The sequence below is a fragment of the Melospiza melodia genome, chromosome 28, assembly GCF_035770615.1.
Source record: "Melospiza melodia melodia isolate bMelMel2 chromosome 28, bMelMel2.pri, whole genome shotgun sequence".
Lineage (NCBI taxonomy): Eukaryota > Metazoa > Chordata > Aves > Passeriformes > Passerellidae > Melospiza > Melospiza melodia.
The window spans coordinates 2,665,612-2,681,902 of NC_086221.1; the positions used below are offsets into that span (position 1 = coordinate 2,665,612).

The 16,291-nt window shown below is 45.2% G+C and overlaps 1 protein-coding gene across 10 annotated transcripts in view; it reads left to right on the forward strand.

Annotated features, from left to right (window-relative positions):
- PPP1R12B (protein phosphatase 1 regulatory subunit 12B) overlaps positions 1-16,291 on the forward strand; it is a 140,463-nt gene that overhangs the window by 49,583 nt on the left and 74,589 nt on the right. For all 10 annotated transcript variants that reach the window (XM_063177758.1, XM_063177759.1, XM_063177756.1 and 7 more), the window contains exons 7-12: positions 930-1,009; positions 1,578-1,717; positions 6,608-6,711; positions 10,645-10,842; positions 11,610-11,692; positions 13,806-13,931. In XM_063177758.1, the coding sequence (XP_063033828.1) occupies positions 930-1,009; positions 1,578-1,717; positions 6,608-6,711; positions 10,645-10,842; positions 11,610-11,692; positions 13,806-13,931 (731 nt within the window). The remainder of the gene's footprint in view (positions 1-929; positions 1,010-1,577; positions 1,718-6,607; positions 6,712-10,644; positions 10,843-11,609; positions 11,693-13,805; positions 13,932-16,291) is intronic.

The following is a 16,291-nucleotide window of genomic DNA, read 5'->3' on the forward strand; positions in this document are numbered from 1 at the left end:
TTCCTTCCAACCCAAATAATTCTGGGATTCTATGATTGAGAATTTACAGTGCTTTTACTTCCCTTGCCTGGTGTCAACTGCTGTCAAAAGAAAAAGAATAACCTGGTGAGCCATGACACAGCAGAGTCAGCCTTAAATTGAGCCCCTAACTGCCATCCCTACTTCTGCTTCAGCTCTTTCTGTGCTTCTGGAAGGTACTAAAACAATTTTTGGGTACTGTTTTGTCCACTGATGGTGGTAAAATTAATATTGTTGCTCTCTAGACAAAATCTTTCCATTTCTGTGTGATCCCAGTTATTCCCATGCAATCACTTTATGCATTTGAGAGATTTAAGAAGTGACCCATCCTCACTGGAGTTCCCTGGTTGCCTGTACAGGGCAGACTGGAATGCTTTCCTCTGACAGCAAGTCAATAACAGCCACAAAGGCAGCAGATTTTTAGCTGAATCTATTCTGATTTCATGGGCACACACACATGGACAGACCTCCAGCAGAATCCCAGAATGGTTTGGGCTGGAAGCAACCTTAAAGCTCATCCCACTCCAACCCCTGCCATGGGCAAGGACACTCCCACTATCCCAGGTTGCTCCAAGCCCCATCCAACCTGCTTTGGAGCCTTCCAGAGATGGGGGAGCCCACAGCCTCTCTGGGCAGCACTCAAGGTTCATCCCTGGTCATGCAGGGGCAGCTGCTAATAAAAACTTTAAAGTTTTTGTTAAATGGCAGCTGCATTTCCAAGGACATGCTGGTGCTGTGCCCAAGGCTCACAGTGCCACTGCAGATGTGCTGCTGTCCCAGTGGCATCTCACACCAATCTGCAGTGGTTGGTGTAACAAGGCTGGCTGACCTTGTGCTGGTGCTCACTGGTGACAGGGCTGGTTAATGTCTGTCCTCATTCTCTCTCTCCCATCTCCCTGGACTGTGAACAGCTGCGAAGTGAGAAGGAGACAAGGAATAAGCTGATTGAAGCTGACATGAATGGCAAGCCTCAAAACAGACTCTTCACCAAGTAAGTATCTTCCTCTTAGTTGAAAAGAAACTGCCCAGAGAGTAATGGGAGAGCAGCTTCAGCTCTCACAGGCAGCTGGCCTCAGCTGGGTCAAAAACAATTCACTGCTGTTTAGTTCATGCATTTTTTTAATCTGAGCACTCTCAAGTACAGTTTTAGTTGTGTCAAATGCAGTTTGTGTTGTGTCTTAATGTACCCAGTGAGTGGTGGATCAAGGGCTTGGGCTGGTGTTTGGTTCTCCAGCTCCTCCTCTGGCTGAGGATCAATCAGATCTTTGGGCTGAGAACTGCACCTTTTTGTTGCACAAAGCCCAACAGCCCAACTGCTGTGTTGTGTGGCACTAGAAAAGGAGAGATCACAATTTTGTGGATGGAAAAATGCTTGCAGAATTAGAAAATGTCAGACTGGCAGTGGAATCCATGGCAAATTGGCCATGATGGAAGTGCTGGAGTGTTCAGTCTGTAGATGGATTTTATCCTTTGCTTGTTCTGTAAGTAGTAAATAATGTCTGTGTCTTCCTGAGAAGTACAACTTGCTTGCCTAGTCCTAAAAATTTCCGATTTTGCAGCAAAGAGAAGATTCTTTATGAGGAAGACACGTTGAAGTCCATGGAAACTGAGGAGGAGAACAAGGACTCAAGCAGTTCTAGTTCTGAAGAGGAAGAAGCTGAAGATGAAGTTTCAGAGTCAGATGCTGAAAAGGAGTCAGGTAAGACTTAGTACAGCCTTGGATTTAATAACTAGCCTAGCTATTGCCATTATTAATGGTGTTGTTATTGTTAACTAATTATATAATTAGTTGTTAAGGACATGCTGAAAGTTTTACTTCTGGTGTATATGTACAGAATTTGGAGAAACCTGGAGCTACTGTGCTAAAAAAGCTGATTCAAATGCTGACTCACAGGTCAGAATAATTATTTTTTAAAAATCCTTCAGATCCTGTTTTAATTCATACTTCCAGCTCACATGTATTGAAAATAACACATTGTCCATAGCTTGTTCTCAAACAGGATGTTTTTCTTGTTGGCCCAGTTCAAGAGGAATCCTTCAGGAGGGTAGGGAAGCAGGTGAGGGTGTAGCGAGGCAATAGCCTGTTGTGTTTGGATCAGTCTGAAATGAAGGACTGAAACTGTTCTGACTGATTATAGAGGTGAGGAACTTCTGTTTTCTAGGCTGTAATGAATAATGATTGCAAAAGATAGTGGAAAATAAGGATTAAGTACACAGAGTCACAGTAGCATTTCCATTACAGTATATTGCTGGCATCTTACTCTCATTCCTTTTCCATAATTTCTGTGGCTACCTTAATTAATTTCAAAAGTGTTTATGTGCAGCACAGAAAGTTTAAATACAGACACTTAATTGTACAGTAAGCCAAGACTTATTTGTACTTAATATTTTGCAAACACAGATGGATCTTGGACTATGATGTGTTTAAAGGTTAAACTACTTTTAACATCAACTCACTTGGTCTATATCCAATATACAAAGAAATAGGTCCTGAGGAGAAGTGTAGTTTAAAGTTTTGTTGTGCTTTGTGCCAGTGAAATTGTCACTGTGTTAGTTATCAGTGAATGCTGTTGGGGCAGGGTGTGAGGGTGGGAAATCCTGGCTGGGCTCTGCTGCCCCAGCTCATGGGCATGGCAGGAACACAGGGAAATGGTCCTGGGGCATTGACATGCAGCACAGGTCACATATATTTTCTCCATAAATCAGGGGTTTACCCTGATTATATACATAGTTATATAAATATAAATTATATCTGTCTAGCTGGGTGTCATTATTTGTAATCCTTGTAAACATGGTGGCAGTTTGACCAAAACAACTCAGATATTTGCACACCTCTAAGACCTGGAGCTGTGTGGGGTTTAACTGAGTCAGGAGCAGCCTAAGATCCTTCAGCAAGGAAAGGTCTACAGCACTCAGCATTAAATTTTGTTTAAAGCAAGAACAGGTCTTTTTATTGCAGTAATTCACTGAGCAAAGCACATTATAGGAGTATATGTTAAACCACTGAAGCTAATAGAAATGGGAGACAACAGGGATTCAGTAGTGATTCAGCTGCAGGCTTTGTTACCTGTGCTCTCCTTTCCTGGGAAGATTATTGGGTCCTTTGAGAAATTGAAACCTCACCTTATAAACTCCTGAAATCTCTGCTAAAATGAGTGTGGAGTTGCTCAGCTGGATGGAGACAGAGCTCTCACTTGCTGCAGGTGTGAGTGTAGGGTCACATGCTTGTTGCTCTTTTTAAAGCAAGATTCTGGAAGGTAACAGCATCAGGCCACATTGTAGGAGCCTCCAAAGAGAAGTAGGATTTTTCATTTTGGTACTAAAAATAACAAATGTCACAGCATTACTGATTTCAAAGACAGACACTGATATTCCTGGGCTGATCCCCCAGTGGGGCAGCAGGACAGGGGGGGATTCTGCCCCTGTGCCCTGCTCAGGTGAGGCCCCACCTGCAGAGCTGCCCCAGCCCTGGGCCCAGCACAGGAAGGAGCTGGAGCTGCTGGAGAGAGCCCAGAGCAGGGACCAGGGGGATCAGAGGGATGGAGCAGCTCTGCTGGGAGGAAATGCTGGGAGAATTTGGATTCCTCAGCCTGGAGAAGAGGAGTTTGGGGTGACCTCATTGTGACCTCCCAGGACCTGAAGGGAGCCTGCAAGGAAGATGAAGAGAGACTGCTGACAAGGGCCTGGAGTGACAGGACAAAGGGGAATGGCTTCAGACTGACAGAGAGTAGGTTTGGATAGGATAATAGGAAAAAATTCCTCCCTGTGAGGTGGGGAGGCCCTGGCACAGGGTGCCCAGAGAAGCTGTGGCTGCCCCTGGATCCCAGGAGGTGGCCAAGGCCAGGTTGGAGCAGCTTGGGATAGATGAAAGTGTCCCTGCCATGGCAGTGGGTGGAATGAGATGGGCTTTAAGGTTCCTTTTGGTTCAAACCAGTCTGGGATTCTGTGGTTCTGTGTTTATTTGGTCAGCATTTTACATGCTTGTATTCTACAGGAGGCAGGGGTATGAACACATGATTATTATTCCTTTATTCCTCTTCTTTTTCTGTAATATTCCCATACCTTTATCATTCTGAGCAGTTCTGGACACATAGATTATGGCTGTTGTTCTGAAGTGTTCAAAGTCCAGATGAAAAAAAAATTCCTAGTGGTCTTTTTAAAGCTAAAAATCCCAACTCCTTTGGTAGCTGAGCATACAGCAGGACATGTAGAAGCTGGCAGTGTAACACACAAGTTTATTTTGAGGTGTGTTTTGAAGAGTCTCAGGTTGCAATTAATTTGTTGAATTTGCAGAGTGAGAGGAAGAAATTGGATGAGGGAAGCAGTGCAATTGTTGGAGGGTTTCAGAGTAGTATGTTTCTTATAATGTGTAAGAAGTTTTTGTTCTTCAGACAAAGGAAGCTAAGAGCATTCATGTCACTTTATTCATTTTGAAGACAGTTAATTTGGCATTGAACTCTTGTAAAAAAGAGAAAGATCAGTGTCAAATTCTGTGGTGATTATCTGTGCTGGGAACTATTACAATATGTAATTATTGGGAATTAAAGCAGGCCAAGGAAGCTTTTAATGTTGTTTTGTTTAGAAAGCAATCAAGCAAAAACCCTTATCCAAAAACCCTTACAGAAAAGGAATTAGAAACCTAAATTTTTACTCTTACAAATTTGTTTTGAGGAGATTGAACTAATCCGCTCCAGTTTTTCTTGTCTGGAATTCATAATGTTTATGACTGAAATTTTGGTAGAATAAAATGTGGGATCCTGCCCAAAGCCAGCCCTGCCAGCACAGAGTCCCTCTGCTTGTCCCTTTCTGCAGTGACAGAAGATGTCCCACAATGTCCCAGTCACATTGCTCACAGTTAGTCCTTCCCAAGCTGTCATTACCACTTTAGCCTGTGCCCTTCTAATTAGGCTTGACCTTAAAAGCTTCCTGTGTGCTGTGAACTGCAGAGCAGGCTCCCAGTGCCCATCCAGCCCAGCCTGGGGAGCTGCTGCCACCCTCCCTGCCTGCAGTGCTCTGTGGTACAGCCTCAGTCACAGCAGAGAGCAGCTGGCACAAAATGGGCATTTCCATGCTCTTGGATGCCCAGGTGGCAGGCAGGGCCTGCAGGGAGGAGTGAGGGAGGCTGGGTGAAAGCTCTGCTCCAGAACTGACATTTCTGTTTCACAGAGAGGGAAAGTGGCTGGGAATCCATTCTTCTGGAGACCCACAGGAGCAGCTGGAGCTGGGCCAGGGCAGGGTCAGGCTGGGTATCAGGAAAGGCTCTTCCCCCAGAGGGTGCTGGCACTGCCCAGGCTCCCCAGGGAATGGGCACAGCCCCGAGGCTGCCAGAGCTCCAGGAGTGTTTGGGCAGGGATGCCCAGGGTGGGATTGTTGGGTCTCTGTACAGGGCAGGGGTTGGGCTGGATGGTCCTTGTGGGTCCTTTCCAGCTCAGGAGATTCCTTATTCTGTCATTGTCTCTTTAGTTCAGGCTCTGTCAATCCTGGTAACTTCCTGCTATTTTAAAATGTTTCTTTTGCCTTGCTCTTTTCTGGTTTTTTGTGCCCTTTGAATCCTTATTTTTCTCGTACTGAGAATATTTGTTACAGAAAGATTGATCTTGACACTCCAAGGTGCCATCCTCCAGATGCTCCATTCCAAACAACTCCAAATATGGAACAGCAGATTTTTATTCCTTGCACATAGGTTATTTGCTAGGACTGTTGGGATGCTTATGCTTAAAATTGCTTTATTTTTTCCAAGCCATGACTGTGTGAGCACTCGTAGCTATAAGGAAAGCCTATATTGGTGAGTGTGGGTACATCATTTCTCAGGCAGGTTCCATGTGCCTGGGTTTATGATGAATAGTCTGTCTCCAGCCTGTGCTCTCCTGTCAAGTGAACCTGCTGCCTGAGTCACACTTTCTGCTTACTCTCCCCCTGGTAATGTCTGCTGAATGTTCTTTTGTCAAGAATGTGCATAGATACAAAAAATAAATGTGATACTGGACAGCTGCTCTTATCTAACAAGCAGGGAGCCAGCTGTGAGCTTGGACAAGGGTTGCTTAGCTTGCTTGGAGCCCAAGTAAGGCTTTTTGTTGGGCAGCAATCTTGACTTCCTGTAGAAAATGGGTTTTGCTGCAGAAGATCAGAAATTCTGCCCAGCAGCACAAGCAAATGCAGAGAACTGTGCAGTGAAACAGCACTGGGCACTCAGGGCTGTGGGCTGTACCACACTTGTGTACAGGAAGGAGGAGCAGCATGTGCCCCTTTTCATCCCAAGATTTACCAGGGAAGAAATTCCCATACAGGAAACAAAATTGTGAAAAACAAAAACCTATGTGTCCTCTTTATGGTGCTTTCTGCAAAGATTTTGCTTGTCTGTGAGGATAAAGTACAAAAGCTTTGCCTGGCAAACGTGTCCATGCTGTTCTTTAGGAATGGAAGCTCCTTGCAGAAAGCCCTGGCACTGCCAGTGCAGAGGGCACTGACATCTGTGATCCAGGGAGGTCACACAGCCCTCAACTGGAGTGCAGACCACACTCTGTGTAAGGAAGGGCCTCAGAAGTGCAATACTGAAACATTTGGTTTCTCTTCTTGTTTAAAATTGTAGAGAGGAAGGAAGAGCCCTTTGCCAACCACTCGAACCGGGAATCCAGGCCCAGCATCCCTGAGCCAGCACCTGAGCCCAACTCCTTCACTGCATCTGCCAGAAGAGTAAGTGAATGTGGATCCCTGGGCACCCCAGGAGTGCTCAGAAGCAGGAGGTGTTACTGGGAGGTGGATGCTCTGAAACCAGTCTTCAGAGCACTTAAAGACTTGAATTTAGAAAAGCCTGGTAGTATGAAATTCTGATAAAGATGTGTGTTAACAGCAGTGTAGGGACAATATGGTTCCTCTTGAATCTCTGACCTCCAAAGGCAATTGTGGTGAAGAAAGCCAGCCTAGAGCACATGTTCTGTGTGCTCAGTTCTCAGGGGGCTGGTGCCAATGTCTTCTCAGCAGATCTGTCACCAGAGCTGATTTCTGCCTGTGTGCCTGTGGTGAGTTCAGCACCATCATATAAAGTGCCTCTGACTTGCCAAAGCCAGCTGAGTCAGTGGTGTGCTGTTACTGCCCAGCAAGCAGAGGGTGGTTTGCATGTGGCTGGCCAGCTGGGCTATGAGAGCTTTGAAAGGTGAAGTGGTCACTGAAATCTTGTGTGATTGAACCCTCCAGCTCTCAGATCACTCAGCTAGATGGCACCAGGAGACTCTGCTCTGCACAGGACTTCTGTTGTGTGCTGCTGCTTTCTTTTTGCACCAGACTGTGGAGAAAACAACACAGAAACCTGGCCCAGGGCTGAAGCTCTTGGTGCTTGTCAGGGGGAAGTGTTTCTTGCTTAGTCACAATTTTTTATTTTTCACATGTAACAGAGCATAACCAAGATCAAATGAAAATGAGCTCCTCTGGGCATTGTTCAGCTCAGGCTGGCTTAGCAGGGGAACTTAGAGGGAGAAGGATGCTGGGAAGTGTGAGTACTTCAGTTAACCTTTTCCCAGTTGCTGAGGTTTGGTCTCACACTCCTTTGAGCTGTTGAACACAGAATAAGGGTGTTAGGATGTAGGAGCTGACCTGTGAGTGGAGGAATTATTGATTTGACCTCAGTGACTTAAGATCAGCTTCTTTACCTTCTCTCACCTGTTTGTTTTTTCTGTAGTTCTCTTTGACAGACTGGGCTTTAGATAGTGTTGCCCTCTATGAGGGGAGTTACTAGTATGTGCTGTTCCTGTGTTGTTCAGAATTTACAGGTGGCAGCTTTTGCTGTGGTTTTGAGCATTCTCTGAGGAAAGCATCAAAACTACATGAAAATGTTAGAGCTGTGTAGCTCAGTAGACTGGCAGTGCTGGAAATGGTGGAGTACAGATTAACCCTTTGCATCTGCATTGAAATGACATGAGCTGAAAACATTGCTCAAATACTGGAGGGATAATTTCAGCTTGGCAGTCTTCAGACAGTGAGTCTGAGGGCAGAGCTCTCCAGTAGCTCCATTTATTCTGAATAGTGTCAGGTAGAATATGGTATAATAATGCTTAGATCAGCTTTGATCAAAACCCTTGTCTGCCCACTGTCCTGCCCAACAGTGGCCATCAGAAGCTACTGGAGAGCACAGTCTTGTAGGAATTCCCTCCCACAGCCCAGCAGTTGGCATTTCAGGGACTTACTGAACCTGGTGTATTTTCGGTCTTCAGTAGCCCCTGTTGGACTTTTCCTTTATGCACTCACTTTTTAATTGGGATCCTCTAATGTCCAGTCCTTCAGCTTAGTTCAAAACTCTACAAAGCTCCCTGTCCCATTAACCAACCACACACAGGGTTTGTTTGCTGTCCCTCATTCCTTTATGGGGAGGACCAAGGAATAATTGTTCCTTACTCACTCTTCTGTGTTCCACTGAGGGTTTCATGTCCCTTGGTCATATCTCAGCCTGGAGACTACTGAAATACTGAATATCTCCTCATGCACAACCTCTCTTGCTCTTCTCATTCTTGCTGCCTTTCCCTGAACTCTTCCCTTCTTGTCAACTGCTGCTGATTGCTGGAGCTGAGCTGTGTGTGGTACCAAAGGTGTGATTGTACCCTGCAGTAACACAGCCACAGTGGTTGTGTGGTTTGTATTCTGTACTTTGCCAAAAATTCCTAATTTATTTGCTTTATTCCTGTACAAGTTGGTGCTTAGCCCTGCACAAGTGTCTCTTGTGATGCTCAGGCTTCATTCTTGAATGGCAGTGTGCAGCCTTTTGAAAGACTTGATCACTGTAGCTATAGTTGTGCATTGAAGCAGTTGTGCATGGAAGCAGTTGTAAATTGAGGCAGTTGTACATGGAAGCAGTTGCATATTGAAGCAGTTGAGCATTGAGGCAGTTGTGCATGGAAGCAGTTGTATATTGAAGCAGTTGAGCATTGAGGCAGTTGTGCATTGAGCCAGTTGTACATGGAAGCAGTTGTGCATTGAAGCAGTTCTACATTGAAGCAGTTATATTGAAGCAGTTGTGCACTGAAGCAGTTGTGCATTGAAGCAGTTGTACATTGAGGCAGTTGCACATTGGGGCAGTTGTACATTGAGGCAGTTACATTGAAGCAGTTGTACATTGAAGTTGTACATTGAGGCAGTTGTGCATTGAGGCAGTTGTACATTGAGGCAGTTGTGCATTGAAGCAGTTGCACATTGAAGCAGTTGCACATTGAGGCAGTTGCACGTTGAAGCAGCTGTACATGGAAGCAGTTGTGCATTGAAGCAGTTCTACATTGAAGCAGTTCTACATTGGAGCAGTTATATTGAAGCAGTTGTACATGGAAGCAGTTGTGCATTGAAGCAGTTGTACATTGAAGCAGTTGTGCACTGAAGCAGTTATATTGAAGCAGTTGTGCATGGAAGCAGTTGTGCATTGAAGCAGTTGTGCACTGAAGCAGTTGTGCATTGAAGCAGTTGTGCATTGAAGCAGTTGTACATGGAAGCAGTTGTGCATTGAAGCAGATGTACATGGAAGCAGTTGCACATTGAAGCAGTTGCACATTGAAGCAGCTGTACATGGAAGCAGCTGTACATGGAAGCAGTTGTGCATTGAAGCAGTTCTACATTGAAGCAGTTCTACATTGAAGCAGTTATATTGAAGCAGTTATATTGAAGCAGTTCTACATTGAAGCAGTTATATTGAAGCAGTTGTACATGGAAGCAGTTGTACATTGAAGCAGTTGTACATTTAAGGACTAATGCAGGCAGGTCACAAGCGCCTCATGTAACAAAAAGCACGAAGCCCATTCTGTGCTGTGCATTTACCTGCCCATGGAAGGGGCCTTAGTGAGGCTGAAATCCAGCGTCCTGCTCAAAGCAGGATTAACCTTTTGTCATGTTGCTTTGTCCTATCTGAGCTCAGCTGAGTATTGAAATGTCTCTGAGGATGGAGGTGCTCTACTCCCTTACTCTCTGTCCCAGTGCAGCTCTGATCCTGCCGGGAGTTACATTTCCATGTCAGCTGGGATTTCCCAAGTGGAAACTTGTCTGTTGCCCTCCTTTCACTATAGGCTGTAGAGAAGTCTGGTTCCATGTCCTCTGTAAACCCACTCCCAGGTAGCAGAGCAACTAAATCCTATCTTTGCCTTCTCTTTTCCATGTTGAACAATCCAGATTGCCTCAGTTTCTTCCTTTACAGTGTTGTTGGCTACAGCTCCCTGGTGATCTCAATGGTATCTTCTGGACTCCACTGGTGTGAGGGGTTTATTTGCAGCTAGCTCCATAAGACCTGAGTATTTGTTTTAGGAATTCTGCTTTCACTGAATAATCCCCCTTTCCTAAATGGGTGATAATAAAAGCTTCATTGTTCCATATATTCTTTCCTCAAAGCTGGAGGAGGACATTGTGTAGGCAAAGACCTGCACAGTGACAGAAGATTCCTTTCATCCTCTGTCCTTGGAGATGAGGCACCACAGCAGTTTGCATCCCTGTGAGTTCACCTTGAGCTCAGTCCTGTAATTAAAGTGAAGCAGGAAATAAGTCATTCTACCTTACAAGTCTAGCCCAGCAAAAACTGGAGCTTTTTGAAGCACTTTGTCAACTTAGAGTGTGCCTTGCAGTGCTCTTCCTTTTTCCAAATGTTCATTTGCTCCTCCACAGTTCAGTTGGCTCAGCAAGTCAGACGAGCAGAAGGACGAGTCGCCTTCGTCGTGGCGGCTGGGCCTGAGGAAGACTGGCAGCCACAACATGCTGAGTGAGGTCTCTGCCACTCGTGAGGCACAGAGGGATAAAACTTCTTCCATCTATCGCTCCTCGTCCAGCCCTCGCATTTCTGCACTCTTGGACAACAAGGAAAAGGTTTGGCTTTCAGCAAGGATATTTCAGTGTATCCACTTCACCCCAAAGGTGTAAACCCTTTTCCCTTTGAGTTATTGCTGGGGTTTGTATCCATAACAAACAAGAGTCTCTTTCATTCTTATCTCCTTTTTCTTTTGAAAAATATTTTCCTCCTGTCAGTTGTTTCGCCAGAACTGGAGTTTGGTGCCCCTTTGGCCCAATTCCTACTCAGTTTGGACTGGGCTGCCACTAAACAGGGGCTGCCAATCTGGCACAGCCTGTTCTTTACCAGAAAATGTCCAATCCAGACAACAGCACATACCTGCAGTGGAGATTGGCCTTCTCCATCATTTATATGAATTTCTCCTCTGTCTACCAGCTGCATTTGTAAATCCCATGCCATGTATTCAGTAACTGTAACTTTTCTGCCCATGGGTAGATGCCTTATCCCTGGAGGCATTCATGGCCACCTTGGGTGGAGCTCTGCTGCAGTGGACTAAAGATCCCTTCCACCCCAAACCAGTTCTCTGATTCTGTGATTGACAAGTTATTCTCTAAGTTAGAAGATGCTTTTATTCACTGGTCATCAGGAAATCCCTTTCAGAACTGATATTTCTATGCTGTGGTATGTTGCTTTAAGCAACATTAGAGACGCAAGAAGTTGCTTTAAACCGGCTGGTAGGAGAATGCTTTCTTAGTTGAAGAAATTTGAACATGAATTTATTTACTACTGTATGTGCTGTAAGGGTAAGAGATGTGTAGCTGAAGTTCCTCTTTTGCTTCACCAGGACAGAGACAACAAGAGTTATCTTGCCACCATAGTCCCCAGAAGACTGAGCAGTACGAGTGATACAGAAGAAAAAGAAAACAGGTGAGACTGGCTGAAGTTAATGCTCAGCTTCCCTTCTGTCAATAGTACTTCTGGAATATAATTTTTCTGTAGTCATGCTCTGTATATTTTCTTAGCAGTCTCAAGTACACAGGAATTCACAACATCAAGAGCCAGCTCTGTCTGTAAAAGTTCTGGTACGTTGGTTTTCATTTAGGTGAGCAGGAATCAGCAGATTGGTTCCTCCACCCTGTACTCACACAGGCACAGGCTCCATCCAGGCAATCAGATTTATGGATCCTTTTTCCTTTTAATATGCAAGTGCCTCATTTTGTAGCTGCCACCTGCACTTGTAGTTGTCACTTGCTCAGCAGTCACCTTCAATCCCTTTGTTCACACCTCTGTCACTTGAGATTCACTCGAGCTTGTGAACTCTGCCATGTAGGAACTCATTCCTTGCATGGCTGTTTTTACAGTCAGTGTGTGTAAATGCCCCTGGTCCTAACCATGGTGTAAATGGTGTGTTTATGTCCAGGAATTCCAGATGTATTTGAGGAGCTGCCCTCTTCTAGCAGCTTCTTCAGGGGCCTTCCAGTGCCTAAAGGGGCTCCCAGAGAGCTGGAGAGGAACTTGGGACAAGGTCCTGGAGTGGCAGAACACAGGGGAATGGCTTCCCACTGCCAGAGGGCAGGGTTAGATGGGAAAATGGGGAGGAATTCTTGGCTGAGAGGGTGGCCAGGCCCTGTTACAGGTTGCCCAGAGCAGCAGTGGCTGCCCCAAGCCTTTAAATGTCCAAGGCCAGGTTGGATGGGGCTTGGAGCAACCTGCGCAGGTGGAAGGTGACTTTGCCTGGGCAGGTAGAAGGACAGGATGAGCTTTAAGGTCCCTTCCAACCCTAGCCATTCTATGATTCAGTTTGTACTAGAAGGAGTAAAATTTGACTTTAGCCTCAATTCCAGCTACTTCCCCAACAAAGGAGGAAAGGCACATGCAGAGCAGTGGCTGTGGGCTGTAATTGTTGGGCAGGAGCTGTGGCAGATGACACCCTGAGAGAATTTCAGCACAGCTTGAGAATCTTTGCTGATCTTTTGCTGGAACCTCCCTGCTGTGTTCTTGTTCACTCTCAAGCAGTCTCTGAGATCCAGAGTTTTACAGACAGTTTGTGTCTGTTGATCAGCTCAAGAAGCTTTGGCAGAGGTTGCTGTGAGTGGCACATCCTGCTGTAGGAGCTCAGTGTCCTTTTCTGGGTGGAGTTGGGACTGCCTGAGCAGTACTGGCCTTCAGGAACAGATGGTGCCCAGGCATGCTGTGTAGTACAGATTTTTTCCTAATATTCTTTCCTTTCAAAACATTTGGGTTTTCCTTTCTGGAACCCACAGGTGTCTTGATAGAGCATCAGTCTAGGCATGACAACTGGAAGTGAGAAATAATTACTTTCTGATAGGGGAATGGATTAGTGCTGCATTGCAAGCTCCAGGTGCTGTCCTGCACCAGCAGAGAGCAGGATGCACTGCCAGAGTGTGTATTAGCATTGGGGAAAGAGCCCTGTTTTCAGATAATCAGGGTAAACAGGACTACTAGGAATTTCTTGATAACTTGTCAAGTAGCTTTAGATGCTATAAACATTTTGTTTGTTGTTTTCTGCTTCATGATTTTGTGGTTGATGTGGTAGTGCTGGGTTAATTGTTGGACTCAATGATTTTAGAGAACTTCTCCAAGCCTAATGATTTTGTGAAAGGCTTTGCTGTGCTGAGTTGCTTTTGTTTTTGCCTGGATAACTTGAAGAATAAAAGCTTCCCTACACTTCCAATATCTGCCCATTTATACCTTATTGTTTGATACAGACAGCAGTGAGAATATTAAATGACACTATTTAATATGTTAAATTACTTTTATGGACAATCTGAATTTCATTTGCAAGTTTTCTGACTGTAAAGGATCTTGTTCCTCTTTATGCAAAACATTACATCATCTGTGGTTCTTGAGTGAGCTGGCAGGAGCAGGAGCTGATGTTAAGGCCAGAGCAGGTGTTTCTCTGAGCTGTGTCACCTGAACAATGGAGCACGTAGGTGTAAGGGAAGGATCTGTGTTGTGAAACTGAAGGAACCAAAAGCAGACTCCAGAGGTTTTTCTAAGCTTTTCTGTGCTGCTGCAGGGAATCTGCTGTGAACCTGGTGAGGAGTGGCTCCTACACCCGACAGCCCTGGAGGGACGAGCCAAAGGGAAACGAAGCTCCCCACTCTGGGGCACCCACTACCTACGTATCCACCTACTTGAAAAGGTATGCTCTGCCTTCCATGGGCTCTCAGGCAGTCAGAACACTCTTAACATGCCTCCCACACCTCAGCCTCCTGCTTGTTGCCTCCTGCATCTTGTAACTGGCCTTGGGACCCTCTTCTGCTGAGAGCAGGAAAGAAAAGATTTATTAGATTTGTCATGCTAAATAATGGTTTTAAAGGATATAATTTTTATTAATTTGCAAATTGCTGCACTGAATTTAAATACTCTTCTTCACATAATTCAAATGCAAAGTTTTCTCTGTTTAATGCTGGTGTTATGGTTAGAAAATAACACCAAAATTGATCATAAAACAGATTAATGTAATAAGAGTCCAAAAGCGTTGTTCAGATAGCTCTTGGTGAGTAATTTATAGCTTATCTCTAATTTTGGCTTATATTAGTCCATGTTTATAGTATTATCAGAAAGTGGCAGTGCTCTTGTGCATGATGCACAGCACTTGCTAAGGAGTGAAATTGATGCTTCCACCATTGATTTGTAAGGCAGAGAGGAAGCAGTTTGTTCACAGTGTGTGTGAAGTTGTAGAGGCGGATTATTTGATTATTGGTAAAGGAGCCAGGCAGAAGCAGGAAGGCAATTCCAGGCAGAACTCCTGTACCTGCAGTGGCCTGGAGCCCCTTGGGAGGCAGGGCCTCGGTGTCCTTGAGGTGCAACCTCAGGGCTCTCTGAGTGAGCTGGAGCCATGCCCTGCTCTGGTGAGCAAACAGTGCATTGCTGGGTTCTCATGTGAGCAGGAGGATCAGCAGTGCCAGCACCTCACCTTTATTTCAGCTGATACTGAAGACCATCAGAACAGCCTGTAATAAACATGTCACACTGCAAAGCCATTGTATTTCTGCTTAAGGACAACAGCAGCAATAGCCTAAGGTTCTAGATTGAGTTTCATGAGATTCTACACCCTGAACTAAATAACTGTCCTGAAGTCAGAACAACTGCCTGAGATACTTGGGAAGAGGCAGTTTGTTCCAGTGTTTGTGCTGTTTCTGTAGAGGTAAGTGGTGCTCAAGGGTGTGTGTGGCCAATTGCTGAGCACATACAGATCCATTGCCACAAAAGGTGAAGCATCCCCTTCAAGCAGGAGCTTCTGCTCTGCTGCTCCATTCTGGTGACTTCACAGCTATCCTGGGACGTGATGACAGCCCAGCCTCCATGGCTTGTCTCTCTCTGAAGCTGGGCTGACAAGCTGCAGCTGATTACATTGGAAAACTTGTCCCTTGCAGCTGGCACACCTGTGCTGCTCCCTGAGCTGGGGGACAGCCCAGTCACCCCCAGGCAATCTTACAAACATTGCTGGTTTATCCCAGCTAATCCTGCACCAGATTTAGTGTTGCACTCACACAGTTGTACTGTATTTCCTTGGTTAAACTGTACAGAGAGTGGGGAAGGTTTAGACTGCACTGGGAGGTCACTAATAATGAGTTCTTGTTATAAAGGCTGAATTCTGCCCTTTCATAAGGGAGTGACAGGTTCACATGCAGGTACAGAGAATAGCTTTGTCAGGTAGGAGTAAATATACTTTTAAAGGAGAGATCAATGGTTTGATTTGCATTTCATATACAAACAGTAAAACCATGATCAATTAGACCTTTGTCCCATATAGCATTCTGTAGGAGAGCACAGAGGAATTGAATACAATTGTATTGAACTTTTGATTTCTCCAGCCTTGTGCATCCACCCCTAAGATGAGGAAAGGACCTTGTTAGACATAAGCATTTTGTCATTTCCAGGTATTAGCAAAACTCTCAACCCAGCTCCAAAATGTGAAAACTTCTTCTTAGACAGGAGGAATTCAAGGGATTATGACATGCTTGGATGTCACTGAGGGGATAACTGTACACATCTGCAGCTCCCCTTTGCTTCAGCATTTGACTGATCTCCATAAAGATCACAGACTTTGGGTTGGAAGGGACCTTAAATCCCATCTCCTTCCACCCCCTGCTATGGGCAGGGACACCTTCCACAAACCTGGCCTGGACACCTCCAGGCATGGGGCAGCCACAGCTGCTTTGGGCACCCTGTGCCAGGGCCTCACCACCCTCACAGGGAACATTTCCTTCCCAATATCCTTAGTTACGTTCTTTAAGTGTTTTATGTGACACCCCAAACAGAATGAACAACAGCAGCAGGTCATCTTAAGATGGGGAAAAAGCTGGGTTTTTCCTTTTTTTTTTTCCATTTTTTAAATAAAAGGGAATAAAATAACTTGCAGCAATGTTACAAATGTTCTTCAGCTTTAGTTGAAGCATATATTGATGCTGTCTCTGTTGTGGTACTGGCAGTTGTCCTGCTTTCTCTCTGTGTGCCACTGGCCCAGAAATCTACAGAACCCTGCTCTAATATCCT